An 18,305-nucleotide genomic window follows, 5' to 3' on the forward strand; every position below is an offset into this window, starting at 1 on the left:
GGATGGATGGATGGATGGATGGATGGATGGATGGATGGATCCCTCAATGGAATATATACTAGTTAGTCCCAGTGACCGTTTCAGTCATGGTTTTTGCCCATGTGCTTTCTGGGTAAAAATCAATTGAGAAACACGCACCCCAATTACACTTAGGCTGATTGTATTCATTCTACTTTGGTAACTTCTGAAGCCAGTTGTTTGAAGTGGATTTTATTCATCAGAAAAAGGGGACGTTAAACATAAATATATGTCAGCCCTTTCCTCATAAATATCCTGTATCATTTTACTTGCACTTAATAATTATGCAGTATCTTTATATTGTTCTATTACAGAAAAAGTTTGTGATTTTAACATGACAACATGTGAATAAAACGTCAGGGTGTCTTTGAAAGGCACTGTAGACTGGGCCAACTGACTGAATTTCATCCTCTGTTTAACATTTGCTGCTCTATCCAGAGATATTTCTGAATTTACATGACCACATTTTGAGACATATAGGTCATCACACAACTATGTTTTAAAGTTTCATTATAACTCAACTTCTCTAAACCTGCCTGGAGTTTTATATGCTGTGGAAAATTGGCTTCTTAATCCATTGAATTCTCATGAGATCTTTAGTAGGAAAAGTATAAAAGAGCCTAACACTCGGTTTAAGTGAGAGAAAAATTAGAGTGTGAACACATAGGAAAAAAAAAAAAAAGTGGGGCAGAGGGGACATTACACATAGAACCAACATTTCCTATCTGTGTGACAGAGCCGAACAACAGAGAAAGCAAAGATCTTCCAAGTTGTTTCCTCGGAAAGTAATTGAACTTGGATGGGATTATGAAGCCAGCTGGTCCCGGGCAGTTCAAAGCTGCCTGTTTTACATTATTTACCAACATCAAATTATTTTCCATAATTAGATTTTTTCCAGAACTGCAATGGGAATCCTTCCAGCCTGCATGAAGTTGAATAAATGTATTACATGCTGAAAAGAGGAGGGTCAGTTTTGTGTGAAAAGTGTACACTCTGTAACAGAGTGGAGCTGCTGCTTGTTATGAAGCTGTTTTGTTTTTGTTTTTGTCTCGACAGTTTTGAAAACACACAGATCACGTGAATTATATATTTTATTTGTTCCTTTACACGTTTCCTCATCTTGCATGCTGGTATGGTTTTGTTATAAAATATTTTACATCAATATGTCGTTTAGCAATTAAAAAAAGTACTAGTGGTGTTAAAAATATTGATGTCCTGCAAGTACAAATTTGCATCATACTGGAGCTAACAATCAGATAAAAGATAATAAAATTAAAACTTTTAAGTTCTCTAAAATTTGAGCCTGTATGACCTACACAGAGCAGATTCTTCACATGGTGAATAAAAGTGGCTTGTCTGTTAAGTAGCTAGGTCTTCTAGTCATTGGCTAGGTCACCAAACAGAAGACCTGACTAATTAGTTAGTGAATATTAACTGGTTGTTAATATTCAACCAGTTAATATCATTAACATAATTAGCATCTTAAGATGACATAATGGCAGTGTAATAGTCTCACAATGATAATAGAAACAAAGGAACATCAAAAACAGACTTTTCCAGATTTTTAACAGATGAGGTCAAATATCTTGGACATTACCTCACTAGTGATCTCTCTGACAATAGAGACTCCGAGAGGCAGTGATGCAAACTTTACAGGCAGACAAATGTATCCCCATAAGTTTTACATGTGCTCCAGAAATGTTAAAATTGCTTTGTTCAAAACTTTTTGCTCACCTTCATATGCAGTCCATCTTTGGCGCAACTATAAAAACAACAGCATTCAGGGTTCGACAGTGCCACACAATTCTTCTTTGAGAATATTCTTGAGACTCCCAAGGCACAGTAGTGCGAGTGAGATGTGTTTGCGAACTGAGGTGTTAGATCTGTGTAGCTGATATCAGGCATTGTGTCTACACACTTCTGTGTAGAGTCATGAATCAGCACAACTGCATTATACAAGTCCTGGTCTGTCCTAAGATTACCTGAGATAAGTATAACTCTAAAATGTGGATGCACTAGCGCTCCTGCCTGTTTTTTTTTTTTTGTTTGTTTGTTTGTTTGTTTGTTTTTTTTGATGAGGTACCCATAAGGGCAGAACTTCGACTCGGCAGGAAATTTAATGTTGTTGATTGTTGAGTCAATGTTGCATGACTGTGTTTTTGTGTTTAATGATGCAAAGCACTTTGAAATGCCTTGCTCCTGAAATGTGCTAAACAAATAAAATTTGACTGATTGATTGATATGTCTAAATAATCTGTGACGTAACCTTTTTATTATTAGCATTATATCTTTATTTTCCCCTTTTTATTTCTACAAAATAAAAATAAAAATGCACAAAACTCTGTGCATTTATTAAAGCTCGAATGGATATACGAGTGAAAAATAAGCATGTTTATTTTTAAAATTGAACTTGAGAATCTTACACTGACAAAGTGCAGGCAGACTGTGAAATACTAAACCCTAACTGCCTTAATTTATTCATTCATTTTTTGTGTTTTTGCAGAAGCTAAATTTAGTGGAGAGTGCTACATTGCATATACAGTTATTAAAATGTAGGTATTTAGGTTGGAAAATTTCTGAAATTAGACATACATGCTCATAACTCCTAACATACACCATGTAATGACATGAATGACACAAATTATCCCTTTATTATGGGACTTGCCATGCAGAGAGGGGTCATATGTTTGGCAGCAACTTTTAATTTAGTCTTTAAAGTTTATACGCAAACACATCCCTGGGCAAGTTTAAGGACTTTAGTAAGTAGGACAAGTAGGTGGTTCTGTAAGGGTTGGTATCTCTCAAAAGTCCAAGGAAGTAGAAGAGGTGAACCAGCGACAGGGTCAAGGGCTTAACAATACACATGGGGAGCAAAGCCCAGATTGCTGGTTCTGATAAAATGATATCATAATACAAACTCAACTGCAACTGTGAGTTATGGCTAATTGGCAGTGGATGTAGGATATCTGGGTGAAATTCAGTGAATGCTCTGGACGAACCCACCCGTATCATAAGGACAGCTTTCCTGATGTCACGGACGCCGTCGTAGACCAAACGAGATGCATCAATGAATTCGTTCTCCTCAAAGGGCTGTGGGGGATTTGTGCTCAGCGCCTCGATCGCTACTTCCACCTGTTCAGCAAAACGTGGCATCACTGCAGAAGAAAAAGGCAAAAGGAAATGTGGTAATTGTCATCTGCTTCTTTGAATTATAACAAAAGTGCTTATAAGTAAGCGCCTTCATAAGTAAAACTATTCCTTTCAAAAACAGCTCGGTGCCTGGTCTCATAGTGTAATTGTGTGCATCTATGACTAAATAGAGAGATAAGTATGTGAGCTAATGTGAGGGTCCAGGCTGTCAAATCATAATGTCAGTGAAAGGAAACATTCATCAAAGTCCTTTTGAGCCAAACAAAAGCCCTAAAAAAAACCCTATTGACCACAAAAAGGGCTGGTTTTGTTCTGAGCATAAACTGCTGGGAGTTGATGGAGGAGCTTTATGCTCTTTGTGTGTTTCTGCTGAATTGTGATGAAACTGAATTGTGATGAAGCACTTAATATTCAGGAATATTGACTTTATGTTTCAATATTTAGCAGGCCGCCTTTCTATAAGATCTTCTGGCGAGATTAATAATTGTGAGGCAGAAAAAACTAATCATAACATTAGCAGCCATTTACAGAGGTAGACGGTAATCAGACAGGAAAGATTCTCACATATTCTTTACAACCGAGGGCTTTTTCAAACTATAAATGCTTGCAACAGCAATACAAACTTTAAATGTGATTCTAGTGTACATGTAATTTGTTATGAAATCCTCATTCTGCACATATTTCAGTACAAAAATGACAAGGAAGGATGGAGAAAAAACAGCTCATTTTGTGAAAAAAAAAAAAAAAGATTTATTGTTTACTTCGAAAAAATAAGCAGCAAATATGTATGATTAAAGATTGATTTAGCTTTCCAAGAGCGAATACCTGGATTGATTTAAAAGAACATCGCTTTTGGAGGGAAAAACAAATTTAATGAGGACAGATGGATGATAAAAAGGAAAATATGGGGAAAGAGCAATAAGGTACTGCAGCTTGGCTTGTGGACTCTCACCTAAAAGCCAACTGTGTGGTTTCATTATTATGCTCCACATTATCCTGCTCACTTACATACAAAGCAAGCAAGATCAATTTCCCCACTTGCACTAAAGGTGTATCCGCAATGTACCTATTTGTTTGATGTAAAATATACTCTATATTTCACTAAACATAAAAAGCAATACAAAAAAAAAATCTGTGCCTTTTTCTTTTCACTTTTAATTCAGTTTAATCCACTTACTGCAGAAGCGTAAAATAGGCTTTTGGGAATTGCTGGGAAGGCGATTTAAATAGAAATATTTAAATGTTCTCCGAGCTCTTAATGAGCAAAGTTGCTGGTAAGAAGCAATTTCACTCATTCCAGTTGAAAAATGATGAAGGGAATTAAATGTGACCGTGTAGAAATGGATTTTTTTCACCCGCCAGGCTTAAATGTAGTTAAACTGAGAAGTTATGGAAGTACAATGAGTGCGTGAAAACTTCAAAGCAGAGGCCATATGCCCTGGTGACGTGCTTAACGAGATGTACGGAGCACAGTCTCAACCTTTTTTGATGCATAAACCTTAATTTCACATCCAAAAAGCCCAATTTAAACACAATATTATGACGGCTAAAAGCAAATAATGTTACAAATGAAGCTAAGAGACGAGCAATAATCTGTAATATACGGGCCGGTTCAAAATCTTCCCAAAAACGAATGACTAAGTTGTGTTAAATTGGATATGTTGAGTAGTTGCGAATTGTGGCTATATCATCAAACTGAATCAAATTAAATCGCAATATTCAAGTTACTCTCTTTTTTTTATAAAACTACTTTAAGGGTAGAACATTGTAAATGATAAGACTTAAGGTGATGGATTTTCTTTGGCTGAATCTTACATGAAATATTTGTGTTGCTAAGGGATTTCTTGAATGTTGTGACGAATGACAAAAAAATTTACTTTAGACTTAACTAAAGTCTGCACACGTCTGCGCAAAGAAAAATACTTAAGATCGTGTACATGTACTCTGTGTCACACAGTAAACTGCTTGGCAGGAAACAGTGTTCACATCAGACTGCTTTGAATGCAACACCAAGCTGATAAGGCTGGGAGTCATGCAACCAGTAGCAAGGACGCGCATCAGTCAAACCGCCACTTTGTGCAGCACTTACAGTCATGCTGGCGGAAAAGAAGGCGCCCAAATGGCTCATAAAACTTACTCGTATCCACTGGGATTGTGGGAAATAAAGGGATTTGTCATGAAAAATGTAGGCAATCGATACTTTCGACTATGAAATGTCAACCATTTCATAGTCTCCTTGCCTCATACAATATGCACAGTAGGTGTGACTACGAGGGAGACTTAAGAGTGTTTTGACTTATCAATGGTAGTACAATGGGTTACGAAAATACAGGAATAACACAAATATAAGACTGTAAGAACAATACAAATACAAGACTTAGTTTTGTACCACCCTGCCAGTGGATTTGCCTAAGTTGGTATGAAATGTTACATCTGAAGCAGAACATGTATGAATCTGTGTCTGCAATGAGCAGTAAATAATTTGAAGGGATTCTGGTGGCCCCTGTGGTCCACAGCTGCTGCATACTTTGTTAAAAGCTTCCTGTTAACTTCAATAATTCCCTGCAGCCATCTGAAGACAGCAGGACCCATTTGTTGACAAATCTACATCGTCTAAAATGAAAAGAACGGCCCCAGAGCTCTTTGCCATTACACAAGACCATCTACTGTGTTTACCTTTTCTCAAATTTCTTGCAAATCACTGCTGGCTCTCATTCCATTTAGTACTTAAGGCATAAATGTGTCACATTATAGGATTGTTTTAGCTGTTTTTTTGAGTAGAAAAGCCTTTGAGAAAGCAGGACCTATGTGACTATACAAACCAAGATGCGTTTTGAAGTAGTTGTATCTTCATAGCAGAGCATTTTCTTCCAGTTGCACGTGCCTTACAATATCACAAAAAACATGGTTTACTTGAGAAGATTCTCTATATTTCAGAAGCTTTTGCCATTATGCATCAGTGCGGTTGGCACAGATGTTACAGGGCAATAATATTAAGGATGTGACTCATCTGCAGTATGAGACTGTTTGCACAGTTTGGTTTCTGGTATCTTTATAATTTACAAATTCAACGATTAAAAACTCCCCATCTCTAACGACAGTGTAGCGATGTCTTTATTAGCCTAATGAGCACATCCGCTTCCAAATCTGCTGAATGTCAAACCCAAACAGGAAATCCAGGCACGTGAATCTCAGATTTGCCTCAACAGAAGTCAATCGGGAAATGTCATGGGACCGCCCTCCCAATCAGATAGCCAGAAATAATCTGCAAGACAGGAAAAACAAAAACTCCCATACAGTGAAGCTGGACAGGAGAGGAAAGAGCATAGGAAGTGTTGAACACTTAAACTGTTGTAACAAATGTGGCCACAGGGCTTACAACAGCAGTTTACAATTTATCTAAGCCTGTAGGAAACAGTTTGCCGTCATTAGCTTCCTTTACTGTGCTCACATTAAAGTCCAGCCAGAACAACTCTTCCCTCATTTGCTGCCTGTATCGTTTTACTGTGGAGTCATAAAACATGAAAAAAGTACACAAAAGCAGAAATCATTTCCAAGTATTATCCAGAGATCGATCCTACCTTAATTATCAATCTGGCTATACATTGCGTTTGACTTTTACAGAGGATAACTGTGATAGCTAACTTGTTCGTCATGTGATAACATTTTATTAATCCAGTTGAAAATAGTGAGCGGAGTGCATTATAGTGAATCCAGAATAGCTCCAGATATGACTGATGTATACACCTCTGAGAAGAAGAAGGGTGGTTCGTGGGGTGAGAGAAAATTGCTGAAGAAATGTATCTGGTTCTAAAAATGTATCAGGAAGGCATAAGAATACTCAATGCAGATTGACGTGTATTGAACTGTATAGCAGCAGAACGGCAAAGGTGGAAATTGTATTCTCAGACGGCTTTAGCTCCTTTTTTTTTTTTGGCAGAATAATACTCCCTGCTGCAAATCAAAAATAGTTCAGGAATTGCTTGAGGAGCAGAACAATGAGTTTGAGGTGTTGACCTGACCTCTAAATTCCCCAGATCTCAGTCCAATCAACCATTTGTTATTATCTGTGGGACAAACAAGTCAAACCACAGAGGCAGCACCTTGCAACTCACAGGAGTTAAAAGATCTGTGACTAATGTTTGGTCCCAGATACCACAAAGCACCTTTAGGGTTCTAATGCCGGGTCCCCAACGCCCAGGGTGTATTGATGTCAGGCTACTTGGTAAAACAATAAATATATACAGTAATTTCCACCGTATGATGAACAGAGTGGCTTTAGTTTGAAACTAGCAAGCATCAATTTGTTTCTGTTGGTTTGATTGGCAAGTAACAAGATAGGCAGTCAAAGGGAGCAGGGAGAAAAGCATGTGAGCCACATGGATGAATCAGTTTATAGGCTGACCCAGAGGAGAGTTGTTTATTTTGTGCTAATACAGTTAATTCCCTTCCTACTCCAGCACACCAAAAATTACATTAGAGAGCAAGTCTGATGTGTGTGCAAAACGTGGAGGACCCTTGGTCCAGTGGAAAGTGTTTTGCCATTTTTTCCCCCCACAGGCATGGAAATGGAATAAAAATTTGGCAGTTATACGGCATTGTAAAATACAAAAAACAAAAAACAACAACTTCCAGATCTTGATCTTTTCTGCTTCATGCCTCTCAAGCGGCAAGAGAAGCCAACTCGGATTCTGCAAAACCAGTATGCTGTTTTGCTCTCTGCACACCACAATCACAAAAATGTGTCATTTTTCATTTGAATCTTTGACCTAACAGCTCCAAAGACCTTCGGTCTAACCACAAACCTCATGCTTATGTAACACTGACTGGGTGAAAACTAACAAAAATCCTCCTTTCGGTCTCTATCTGGTCTTCTCTCCCACAGTGTAATCTTGGTTAAAATGTTTTTGCAACATTCTCATTCTGCCCCGCTCGTCTCATAGTAATTTCCTCATCAGCGCTCTCTTCTAACTCCCGCCTCTATTTACACACTGATTAAGGGACCTTCGCTCTTCTCCTTTCAAGCTTGGAGTTTGCTATCTAGTTGTCATTTTGGATAATACCTCTTTTCCCATCACTGTAACAATGGACGCAGATTTAAAAAGTGACTCAGCCAGCTGTGTTTTTCACACATATGGACCAAATAAGGAGGCCACTTGGTGTATTCAGAAAGCACACGTTGTTCTCCCTGTTTCTAGTTACTGTCTAAATATTGCAGGATTATTTCTGGCTTTAAGCTTTTGGTATAGAAGTCACATAATTTTTAACCAAAAAGTATGGCCCAATTTGTTGAGTTAGAGAAAAGATTATTAGTTGACTCATTATTCTTCACAAATTGCCATTTTGCACAATTCAACTTTCTCATCAGACTACCCTAAAGCTCTTTTAAAAGTCAATGGTAAACAGATGATGTATAATATTTTCAACAGTAGTTTGTGTTAATAACTTTGTTTACGTTACAGAATGAGCCTTTTAGCTGCTAAGTAGCTGGTTACAGAGTCAACATTCCAATACTGACCAAAAATATGTCAGTCAATATTTTATGCATTGTTGTTTAGTATGAATTGTTATCAAGATTTTAGTGTGTATCAATACTAGGTAAAATCCTGCAAAGGAGGTGTGTAAAGGAATATTAAAATCAAGTTTCTGTATGTAAATTGGTTTTAGAGCCAAGTTTCAGTAAATTTTCGGTACGCTTCACTTAAGAGAAACAAATGAAACTCTTAACCCAGTTACGTTAAATCAACCTGGGGCTGAAACGGTCCTTATTTGGCGTACACAACTGTTTCTAAATTGGGTTGTTTAACACTTTTGAAAGTGTAATTGCAAATAGTTTTGTCTAAGGTCAGTGAGGTGGATTTACTTATTAAGAATATAGGGGGAAAAAAACAACACTGTTTCTGTTAGCTATTATTTTAGAGGGAGAAAGTATGAAGTGTCTTTCCTCGTATCCCTTAAGTCCCGCCTGCATTTCCTTTTAGTGCAGTTGATCCACTGATTTACAGGCATGACATGTGGGAGGCACAATGACTGTAGCCTGGTTAAATCCCATTTTCTCCAGCCCAATGTAATAACAAGGAGCGACTCCTCCCTTGCTCAAATGGCATGGTGACAAAATATGGACCATATATCAGTTTTTAATCTTCTTTCTGCAGGCTTCACGTTAATGAGCAACTTAAAAAAAATTCTCTGTCTTTTTGAGGGGCTAGATTATTTGAAATACAGACTGTTATTCCAGGTAGGAAGGTGTAACAGAGAAGGAGGAGCATGACGGGGGTAAACTGTGAGAAGTCATAACCACTTTCCCATTAGGCTATTGATTTTTCAACCTCTCAAGGACACGCTTCTATCCCAGACCTGACTGTCCATCAGGAATCTATGGCAGAGCCTTGCACAGCACTCCTTGGCTGCCCGAGCTCTGCCTGAGCATAAATCTGACCAAGCTCAATGTGTGAAGGAGGAATGGGCAAATTGAGACAAGGTCAAAGGGCAAGTACTGCAGTTGTGGCGAGCGTAGTGTTGGTGTGGCAGCTGTCAGAAATGATAGGGAGGGAGTGGTGATTGGCATGAGTTGCCGTGGGCATAAACAGAGGAGTAATCAAACAGCACCAATAGACACCTCAAAAACTGGCAAATGTACAAACATATACATAGGGGCCAAAGGAAAAAAAAAGTTTGACATTTGCACAATAATCTGAAAAGGGATGAATGGGGAAAAGCATCAATGAATTCCACTAAAATCTCACTCAGATCGCTTAGTGAAATCTTTGGTGACAGCTATTGATTCTCTTGGTAGAGTCTAGTTAATTGGACTTGGTACTCTCTAAAAAAGTGTGCGGTCCTATATCCTTTTTCATTGTTCAGCAACACTTAATCATCTTTCCCCCCAGCTATAGATTTCTCCTTGACTGTGTTCAGATCCATAGACATCAGGTTCAGGGAAGGACTGAGGGGAGAGGAAGGCAAAAGTTCACCAGGATCAATAAGTGCTTTATGGTCCAGATAAGAAGTGCATGGTAGCACTTACACCCATCCCCACGCCCCACCCCACAAATACTACCACTAAGAGGCGAACAGGAATAACAACAGCTCTTCATCAAAGACAAATGTGAAGCCAATGAAACACTGGTCTAACACAACTGCTGGTTCCTGGACTTGACATCTCGATTGGTATCCAGAATCGTTAAAATTTAAGTGATATTTCTCCCTGAGGACATCTGACTGGTCTACTTTTTGCAACTGTCTAGACTGTATTATCCGAGTTCTGACCAAGCTGCTTAACGTGACCAAGCTGTTAAATATGCTCTAGATTAGTTTTTTTTTTTTTTTTTTTGCAGAAGAAATGTCACAATAAAAACAAACATTTAGGAATAAAAATCACTGTATACCAGTTTCAAAATAACAGATTCAATGCGGCAACTTCATATATAACCATACTTTGATTTTAAAGATAAGAAGTATTTGGCTAACTGTGCACAGTTCAAACATAAAAAATAACAGCTTTAGTGATAAGCATTAAATAATACTGTAGTCATGATGACGATCATTACTGCTATAATATAAAGTAAATAAAATTGTAATGTTTTGCATGACATTTTCTTCATTTAAGGTAAATGTGAGACTCTCTCCTAATCTTTGAGTGCATACAATTTTCTTACTTCACAGTATTTTAAGCAGCTGCATTAAAATTTTTCACAGCTTATAATTTCTAAATAATGGATACCCATGTATAAGTGCTTCAATGTGCAGACCCTCCTCTGTCAAAACTACAGTTATGAAAGTGAACTGTTACTCAAAATTTGAAAATGTGTTTTGAGACAAAATCTGAAATGTCTAATGGTTGGGAAGAAACTGTCCAATAGATCAAATGTGAATGAATCAATGAAGCTGTCAGGTTTGTGATAAGAACATTTTCTGCAGCCAAGGACAATATAAGTAAACCCAGAATTATTCCTGGTATTTTTCTTCATTTTGCCAAGACATCCCCCCACAAGTGTTGCCATTTTTCTATGGACATCCAAAATCTATCATTAACGATGACAACCGTGTGAACTCTCTCTGTTTCTAAGTATTTAAGAAGTCTGCCCCATTCTGCTACTTGGCAAGTTGCGAATGTGAGTTCAGCACCATCACACAGATTTGAAAATAGGGGAAATGTCATTGGTCCAATATACATTTCCTGTCCAAGACAGATGACTTGTCAGTGACAGGTGAGCATCACCATTTCAAAAACATGAACTGGTCTGAACTGCAGCAATGAAGCGGTTTTGTTGTCAAAAAAGTTGGATTGTCAGTCCACAGACATCATGCTAGCTGTGGCAACTGTCACTTTTTTTCAGAGAATCCTTGCTTTTGTGTCAAAATGTATGATCTATTTATTATGTTCTAACTCTGATAGTAATACCAAGTCTGAAATTTTAACATTTTGGACATTTTTGTGCTTCCTTATTTTAATCTTGGTAAAAAGTAAGTGTACATTTTTAAAATCCAGAATGAAGAAAATAGATTAAAACAGTCAATTACAAAGTCAAATTCTTTTTAGTTGGGTGGCATTTAACACATCAGAAGAGCACAAAGCAGAATTGCAAATCAAAAGTCAAATGATACATGCTTTAAAAATGTCTTTGCAAACAGAAATCTGAGAGGGATGGTATGCATTTTTATTCAACCTCCTTTACACTCATTTCTAAAGTTAAAATCCAGTGCAACCAACTCCCTTCTTGAATTCATCTTAATAATAGAGTCTTCCCGTGGGCACCCTTGTGTTATACAGCTATTCTGTGAACATCTCAGAGGTTTATTAAAGACCATTAGTGAACAAACAGTTTCATCAAGACTAAGGACACACTAGACAGATCAGGATAAAGTTGTAGAGCAGTTTATGCTCTGCAACCCTGTGAGTACCACAAAGTATTCACAGCACTTCTCTTTTTACGTATTTTGCTTTGTTATAGCTTTGGTTGAAATTGCAATAAATTAACCTCTTTAATCAAAATTGTACATACAAATGGTCCATTAGGACTGTGGACTTAGCTTAAGCTTTAAAGTCATGAAATGAGCAATGATGGCAGAAACTCCCCCCAGAAAATGTGCAACTGTAATTGCAGTGAAGGTAGTTCTTCATATTCACTTAGGAGGGTAATTATACATGCACAAAACACTTTAGATATTATTGGGAAAAAAAAAATAACATATTTTTTTAATATAACAACAATATGCACTGATTTGTGTTGGCTTATGACAAAGCTCCTACAAAAACACAAAAAAAGTTTTTGACTATTAATGACTTTGCAAGCATTTATATAACTTTTGGCTTCTGTTTCTCTTTATGAATCAGACTCCAAGCTGTTCTAATTTTCTAGTTGAACAAATTCTGCAACTGAACTAACAATTGAGCATAATTACAGCGTTGTAAAATACCTCATCTTTGTAGGGACATCAAGGTACGGTGTCAGACTAGTGGAGGAAAACCACTAAATCTCATTTAAACTCTTAAAACAAAAAAATAAATAAATAAATAAATAAAATACATGATGAACCGAAATCAATGGGGAACCAACATAATGGTGAATCATCAAGAGTTCTCCATTTGTTCTCGGTAATGCTGACATGATGCTTCTGCGCCACGCTGACTATTGAAACAAGATACATGCTCCCTTCAGGATTAATAGAACAGCAGCGTAATTATCAAGTCAGAGTGCTCAACAAGGTTATACAGTAGTTGCATAAAATTGACCTCAAGTGTTCATCAAATATTGCCATGAAATGCCATCAATTAATTACCTTAATCAATTAAACTGAATTATGCAGTAACAGATCACAATGCCCTTATATTGCCATATAACCAACAGTGTGAGTAGTTTATTATGGTGGAGCTGATCACCAGGAGAGGGGCGTTAGACAGATGGCTTTCTGAGCGCACGTGACTCAACGAATGCTGTTTGCGACTTATCAGCTAATAGGGAGGGGAGCAGATTGTGTCTCTCAATTATCCTGGCAGATGAAAGTAACGAGCGAAACAACAGATATACCGCCTTGCTAAATGGGCTCTAATGGGAGAGGTAGAAACTGGAGCGGGGATGATGGTAGAGAAAGGCGGGTGGAAAAAAAAAAAAAAAGTAGAACGGCGGGGGTTGGGGGTGGACAGAGCATAATGGCCTGTCAGAAGATGTTCTACTTTTTTTTTTTGGTATACAGGACGGATTGTGGTCAGATTTTATTCTTCTATACCGGTAATGGATAAATGACTTCTTTCCTTTCATCCTGTGGCTCTGTTTTGTCTCCTGTTTGTGACAGTACATTTTTAAAGGGCATGTTCAAGTATACTTTTAGGCAATTTGCACAGCTCTTGCAGAGAACAAAAATCTTTGTAAGAAAAACAAAATTCAATGCGTTTCTTCTCTGGTTGGTTAGTCTCTTTCTTGAATGAACATGATTATAAAACGCTATACATGACTGTACTAAGAAAATCATTAGTTTGCTTCTACATTTATAGAGCATGTATGTTTTGCAGGGCTATTATTTCACATTTAGAGTCACCAGTTTTAATGCGTACACCATTTTAGCTTTCTGTACAATGTAATAAAAAACAAACAAGAAAAAAAACCCTGTCATTTTTGCTTTTAACAGTAAAAAAATGCTTTCATTACATGTTAATCCTGTTAGGGGTGAGTGTGCACATCCATTTCAGCAGGCTGCAAACATTCTTATAGAAAATATTGCAAGCATTGCTATAGTCCATCTTCATCGATCACAGGCTCCCCCAAAAGTCCAATCAAATTCGCTCCTCTGCCCAGTGTTACCTTTTAATAAGGTTTTAGGCTGTGACAGATGATATTATTAAAAAAAATGCATGGGTGTAAAAACAGTGACATGTTATAGTTTTGGTAGATATGATATGCAGTCTTTCCTAAAAAAACACTTTTACGGTTTTTTAATCTAGATGTTCACAGGTTTTGACAGAATGTAGTCAAATATGGAGGGTTAAAAAGGACAAGATTAAATAAGTAAATAAATCATTAAATCATTAAATAAATGTAGAATGAAATAAATAAATGTTTAATTATATGCATAAATAATGTATTTAATATACAATTAATTTATTCAATTCGTCATTAAATTAGTAACATGCAAACTTATGAAAGTTGAAGCAAATAATTCTTTCCTGGTTCCTGTTCCCGTAGCATCACCATGACATAATTTTATCTTTCAAATTCGTCCCTTGAGGTTGAGAGGCATTGCTTTGGGTGGGGCTCACATTGATCCACTGAACTCCACTACTTTGGCCTCATTCTTTGAAAATCATGACATTAAGGATTCTGGTGAGCTTTCCTGTGAGATTTTACAATTAGTTGACAACACAGAAGCAGGAGATTGTTGTTCAGACTATGTGGCGGATGAAGTCAAAGAAGTGACTGAAGGGAAGCATCACGGCATATAAATTGCAAAATCTCTCCAATAAGGTCCAAAAGGAAGTTCATGAAAATCCTGTATTATACGGTTGTGATTTATAGAGAACAGACGGGGCTGGAGATGTAACAAAGCAGACATCCTGATGAAGCTTCACTTTTGGACCGTTGTATGAAAAAAAAAAAAATTAAGAACTAACTTCTTGATTCACTTAGTTATATTGATTCAACTAAAACTGTGGTTGGTGAGGCTTGGTTAAATCATGTAGTGTTATGAATTAGCAAGTTACAAAAAAACTTTAGGTTGTCTAAATTCATCTGATTTACTGCTTTTAAATCTAAACTGCTTGGTCAGTCCTGATTACCATTATTCAGACTTGGAGGTTTCTTCAGTGACTGAGATTAGTGAACCAACTATTTAAAATTAATTTGAAAAAAGAATCACTTAGTGCATTCAAAGGTAAAGCCATTCTGATTCAGCAGTTCTTATTTCCTCTGTTCTCCCATTTTGTTAAATTGGACACCAAAGATACAATTTTTCTTCCAGTAAGAGACTATATGTGAGGTTAGGACACATTAGACTGCTCTTCAGTCAGAAATCCATCTGAGCCTTTTAGTGTGAGCAAAACATCAGTTGAATAAATATAATACTTAAACAATTCAAATCATCTTTTAACCTAAGTGTATACTTCATACAGCGGTCTCCACGGCTCATTCTAAATGTGGTGAATTCTCAAAACAGAAAAGTCTGGCTTAAAGTACATTTTTCTACTTTACTTGTGACAGGAGGAATTTGTTCATTCTGTCTTGCCTACCACAGAGATAAACTTTAGTCTTCTAAAATAAGCCCTGACGCTGCAGAGAGAGAAAGAGAGAGAGAGAAAAAAATAACTGATGAAAAATGGACGAGCGCCAGAAATGGTAGAGGGGTTCACAAGTGGTGTCCAGCTTTTGTGTTAGAGCCAAGACACTAATCATAAATGTGGGGAACCGAGCATTCAGCCAGTAATGAAAGCTACAGTAGGTTTCAGAATATGAACCTTTGTGTGACTGTGGTGGGGGTTAGACTACTGTATTTGCCAAACGATTCATGGTAAAATATGCATTTATAAGACATGACTCAGCGATGGAGTGTGAAAATAATATGTTCAATTATGGCTTCTTATGCTACACCACTGTTGTGCACTAACCGGTTTCTGACAGGAGCTTGATGGACTCCAGCACGCGCTCGGTGTAGACCCCAGGTTCGTAGTTTTCCATCTCAGCGTTAATGATGTGGACCACACGGGCAGCTCGTCCACGAATGGCTCCAGCAGTTCGGTCGAGAGTGTCCACATCTCCCTCTTGCAGGGCAATTACACATTTGTTGACGTCCTCAAGGATGTGGTTCTCTGAAGAGAAAGAATGAAATTGGTTTGAATCAAACAAAAGAGACCATATACCTTCTTTATTTTTTTTCTTCTCCTTAGAAACACAAAAACTGTCTGATATCAAGATTGCCATGGATTTTTTGAGACATGTCGGGACATGGCATTAACACTGCAACTGTGAATTGCAAGTTATGCCACACATATCCGTCACTGCCACCAAAATCGATGAGAGTGCTGATCACAGAAATGACCAATTAAAGTCTAAATGTTCCCTAAATGTGAAAACAATTAAATGAAATTGTGACCACTCAAAAAAGTTATATATATTTTACACCTTTCATCCCAATACACGGATACTAAGCTTTAAAGATCTACTGATGTACCACAAAATTCTTTACATTTCCTTAACATTAAAGCAAAAGTTAAAATATATATATATACATATACACATTTAGCTGCAAAGAAATATAAAACACATTAAACAACAAAACAATTGATCAAATAGGAGATGCTTTGATATCAAAAAGGGAATCTAAAATTAACAAACTTTTATTCTAAATGTTCTCTTTCCTGACCATGAGTTATTCTACACTCTTTTCTTGTCTGTGATTTTGACTGATGAGTTAAAAAAATAGTAATAATGCATTTTCTTTACGTCTTAATCTGATTTTCAACATGACATTTTCAATGATATTTAATCTTCACTCAGCTTAAGTAATTTTCAGTCCAACAAACTGAACAGGGAATTCACACTGTGTCGTCACACAGTAAGCAGATGAAAATATGTTGCTTTTTCTCCACAGGGATTTCTCCACATGTGCAAATTCTGCACCAGCAGTTCAGCTGCACCGGTCTGTGACCCATAACTCTTAAATGTTCTGTAAGCTCCCAGACAGTGAAACGCTTTGAGTACGATGTCCAGACGGGAAAATTCTTTTGGATTAATTTAGTTTCTTCCGTGATGTATTGTGTATGCTCATATGCACCAAGTCATCAAGTGAAAATGACAGAAGGCCTTCAGGTTTGTCCATCGCTGTTTTAAAAAGCCGGTCAAAGACAGAAAATATATGGCTAATGCGACTCCCTCCGTTCTAAATTCTTTTATTTTTGGTTTACGTTCATGAACGTGAAGAATGTCTGGCTTGTTGTCTGGCTATTTCTTAATGAGCAAAGTTTTGAAAAATCTTTTTTGATCTTCATAAACTCCACACAACGATCTGGAAATAATACTTGCCACTCTTTACCTGACACAGAGAGAAAGTCGTCTACAGATGTGATGTCATCCACTGCTTCAGTCAGAATGCGTACTTGCTTCTCCCACTGGTCCTTGAACACGTCCATGTTGTCCTGGGCCACCTTGCTTTGGGGCCGCGCGGCCAGAGTGAGCGCAGCATTTATAACCTGGAAAGGAAGACAAATCGTGTTGCATTAAACATGCATTTATATGGCGAAAATAAAACAATTTGTGTACATTACTAGTTCTCTTTGATTTAGGACATGTCTTAATGTATTATTAAACGTAAGTCTTTTTATTACTACAAAAAACAGCAGAAGTAATAATCCTGCAGTGCTCCATTTGAAACTCACAATCCACAGTCCATTATTTTCTAACAAAATAACCCTTAAAAGTAGATCATGTGGAACTTGTGAGATGGTTGGACATGCATGTTAAAAAAGAAAAAGAAAAACAAAACAGCACCGCTCCTATAGCCTCAACATGTACACTTGTAGTATATTCAGCCCTGTTAAATTGGAAAATCTTGAACTGAAATATGGAGCTCGATCTTGCAACATTTTCTGCTCTCACCGACTCTTAATAGACATCTTAGCCAACTTCGATTTATGTATGGGAGTCCGAAGTGTCACAGTTGTATCTATACGACTTGTAAATTATAGGTAAAGGCAAAAACAGGTCAGCCATCTGAATAAACCCAAAGTGAATGGCTTAAAAATATAATCCAGGATAATCATGGCTCAAAAGATTCAGATGAAGGTTAGAATGCAGTTTTGTGCAAAATGGATTTTAAGCCTCGCCACGAAAAAATTTATATATTCAATAGGATTTCTATTTTTTTTTTTTTTCCAGCAAACTGTCTTTCTTAATGTTTTCTAAACCTGTGTGGAACGAGGCGGCATGCATGAATGACAGCATTGTATATTCATAGAAGATTTGCTGAGAATTGTTTTCAGCTCCACATTATAGTCAATACTCTCGTTACTCTACTGCATTTAGTGGGACTGCATCAAGTTAAAGGGAGATTCTTTGGTGTCTTTCATTTAAATTGTATGTAAAAAAAAAAAAAAAAAAAAAAAAAAAAAAAATTTGAAAGGGGGAAAAAAATGGGGGCATAAAATTGGG

The 18,305-nt window shown here is 37.1% G+C and overlaps 1 protein-coding gene across 1 annotated transcript in view; it reads right to left on the reverse strand.

The window, feature by feature from the left end:
- Window positions 1-2,706: 2,706 nt before the first annotated feature.
- The window catches only part of LOC106941025 (catenin alpha-2-like), a gene marked incomplete at its 5' end in the record, with an annotated part of 21,117 nt that continues 5,518 nt past the window's right edge, over window positions 2,707-18,305 (reverse strand). Inside the window, 3 exons of the mRNA XM_015023944.1 lie at window positions 2,707-3,173; window positions 15,767-15,967; window positions 17,191-17,347. Coding sequence (XP_014879430.1) covers window positions 2,731-3,173; window positions 15,767-15,967; window positions 17,191-17,347 — 801 coding nt within the window. The remainder of the gene's footprint in view (window positions 3,174-15,766; window positions 15,968-17,190; window positions 17,348-18,305) is intronic.

Source organism: Poecilia latipinna, unplaced genomic scaffold, assembly GCF_001443285.1.
Source record: "Poecilia latipinna isolate Pla-1442-1.1 unplaced genomic scaffold, P_latipinna-1.0 Scaffold3463, whole genome shotgun sequence".
Lineage (NCBI taxonomy): Eukaryota > Metazoa > Chordata > Actinopteri > Cyprinodontiformes > Poeciliidae > Poecilia > Poecilia latipinna.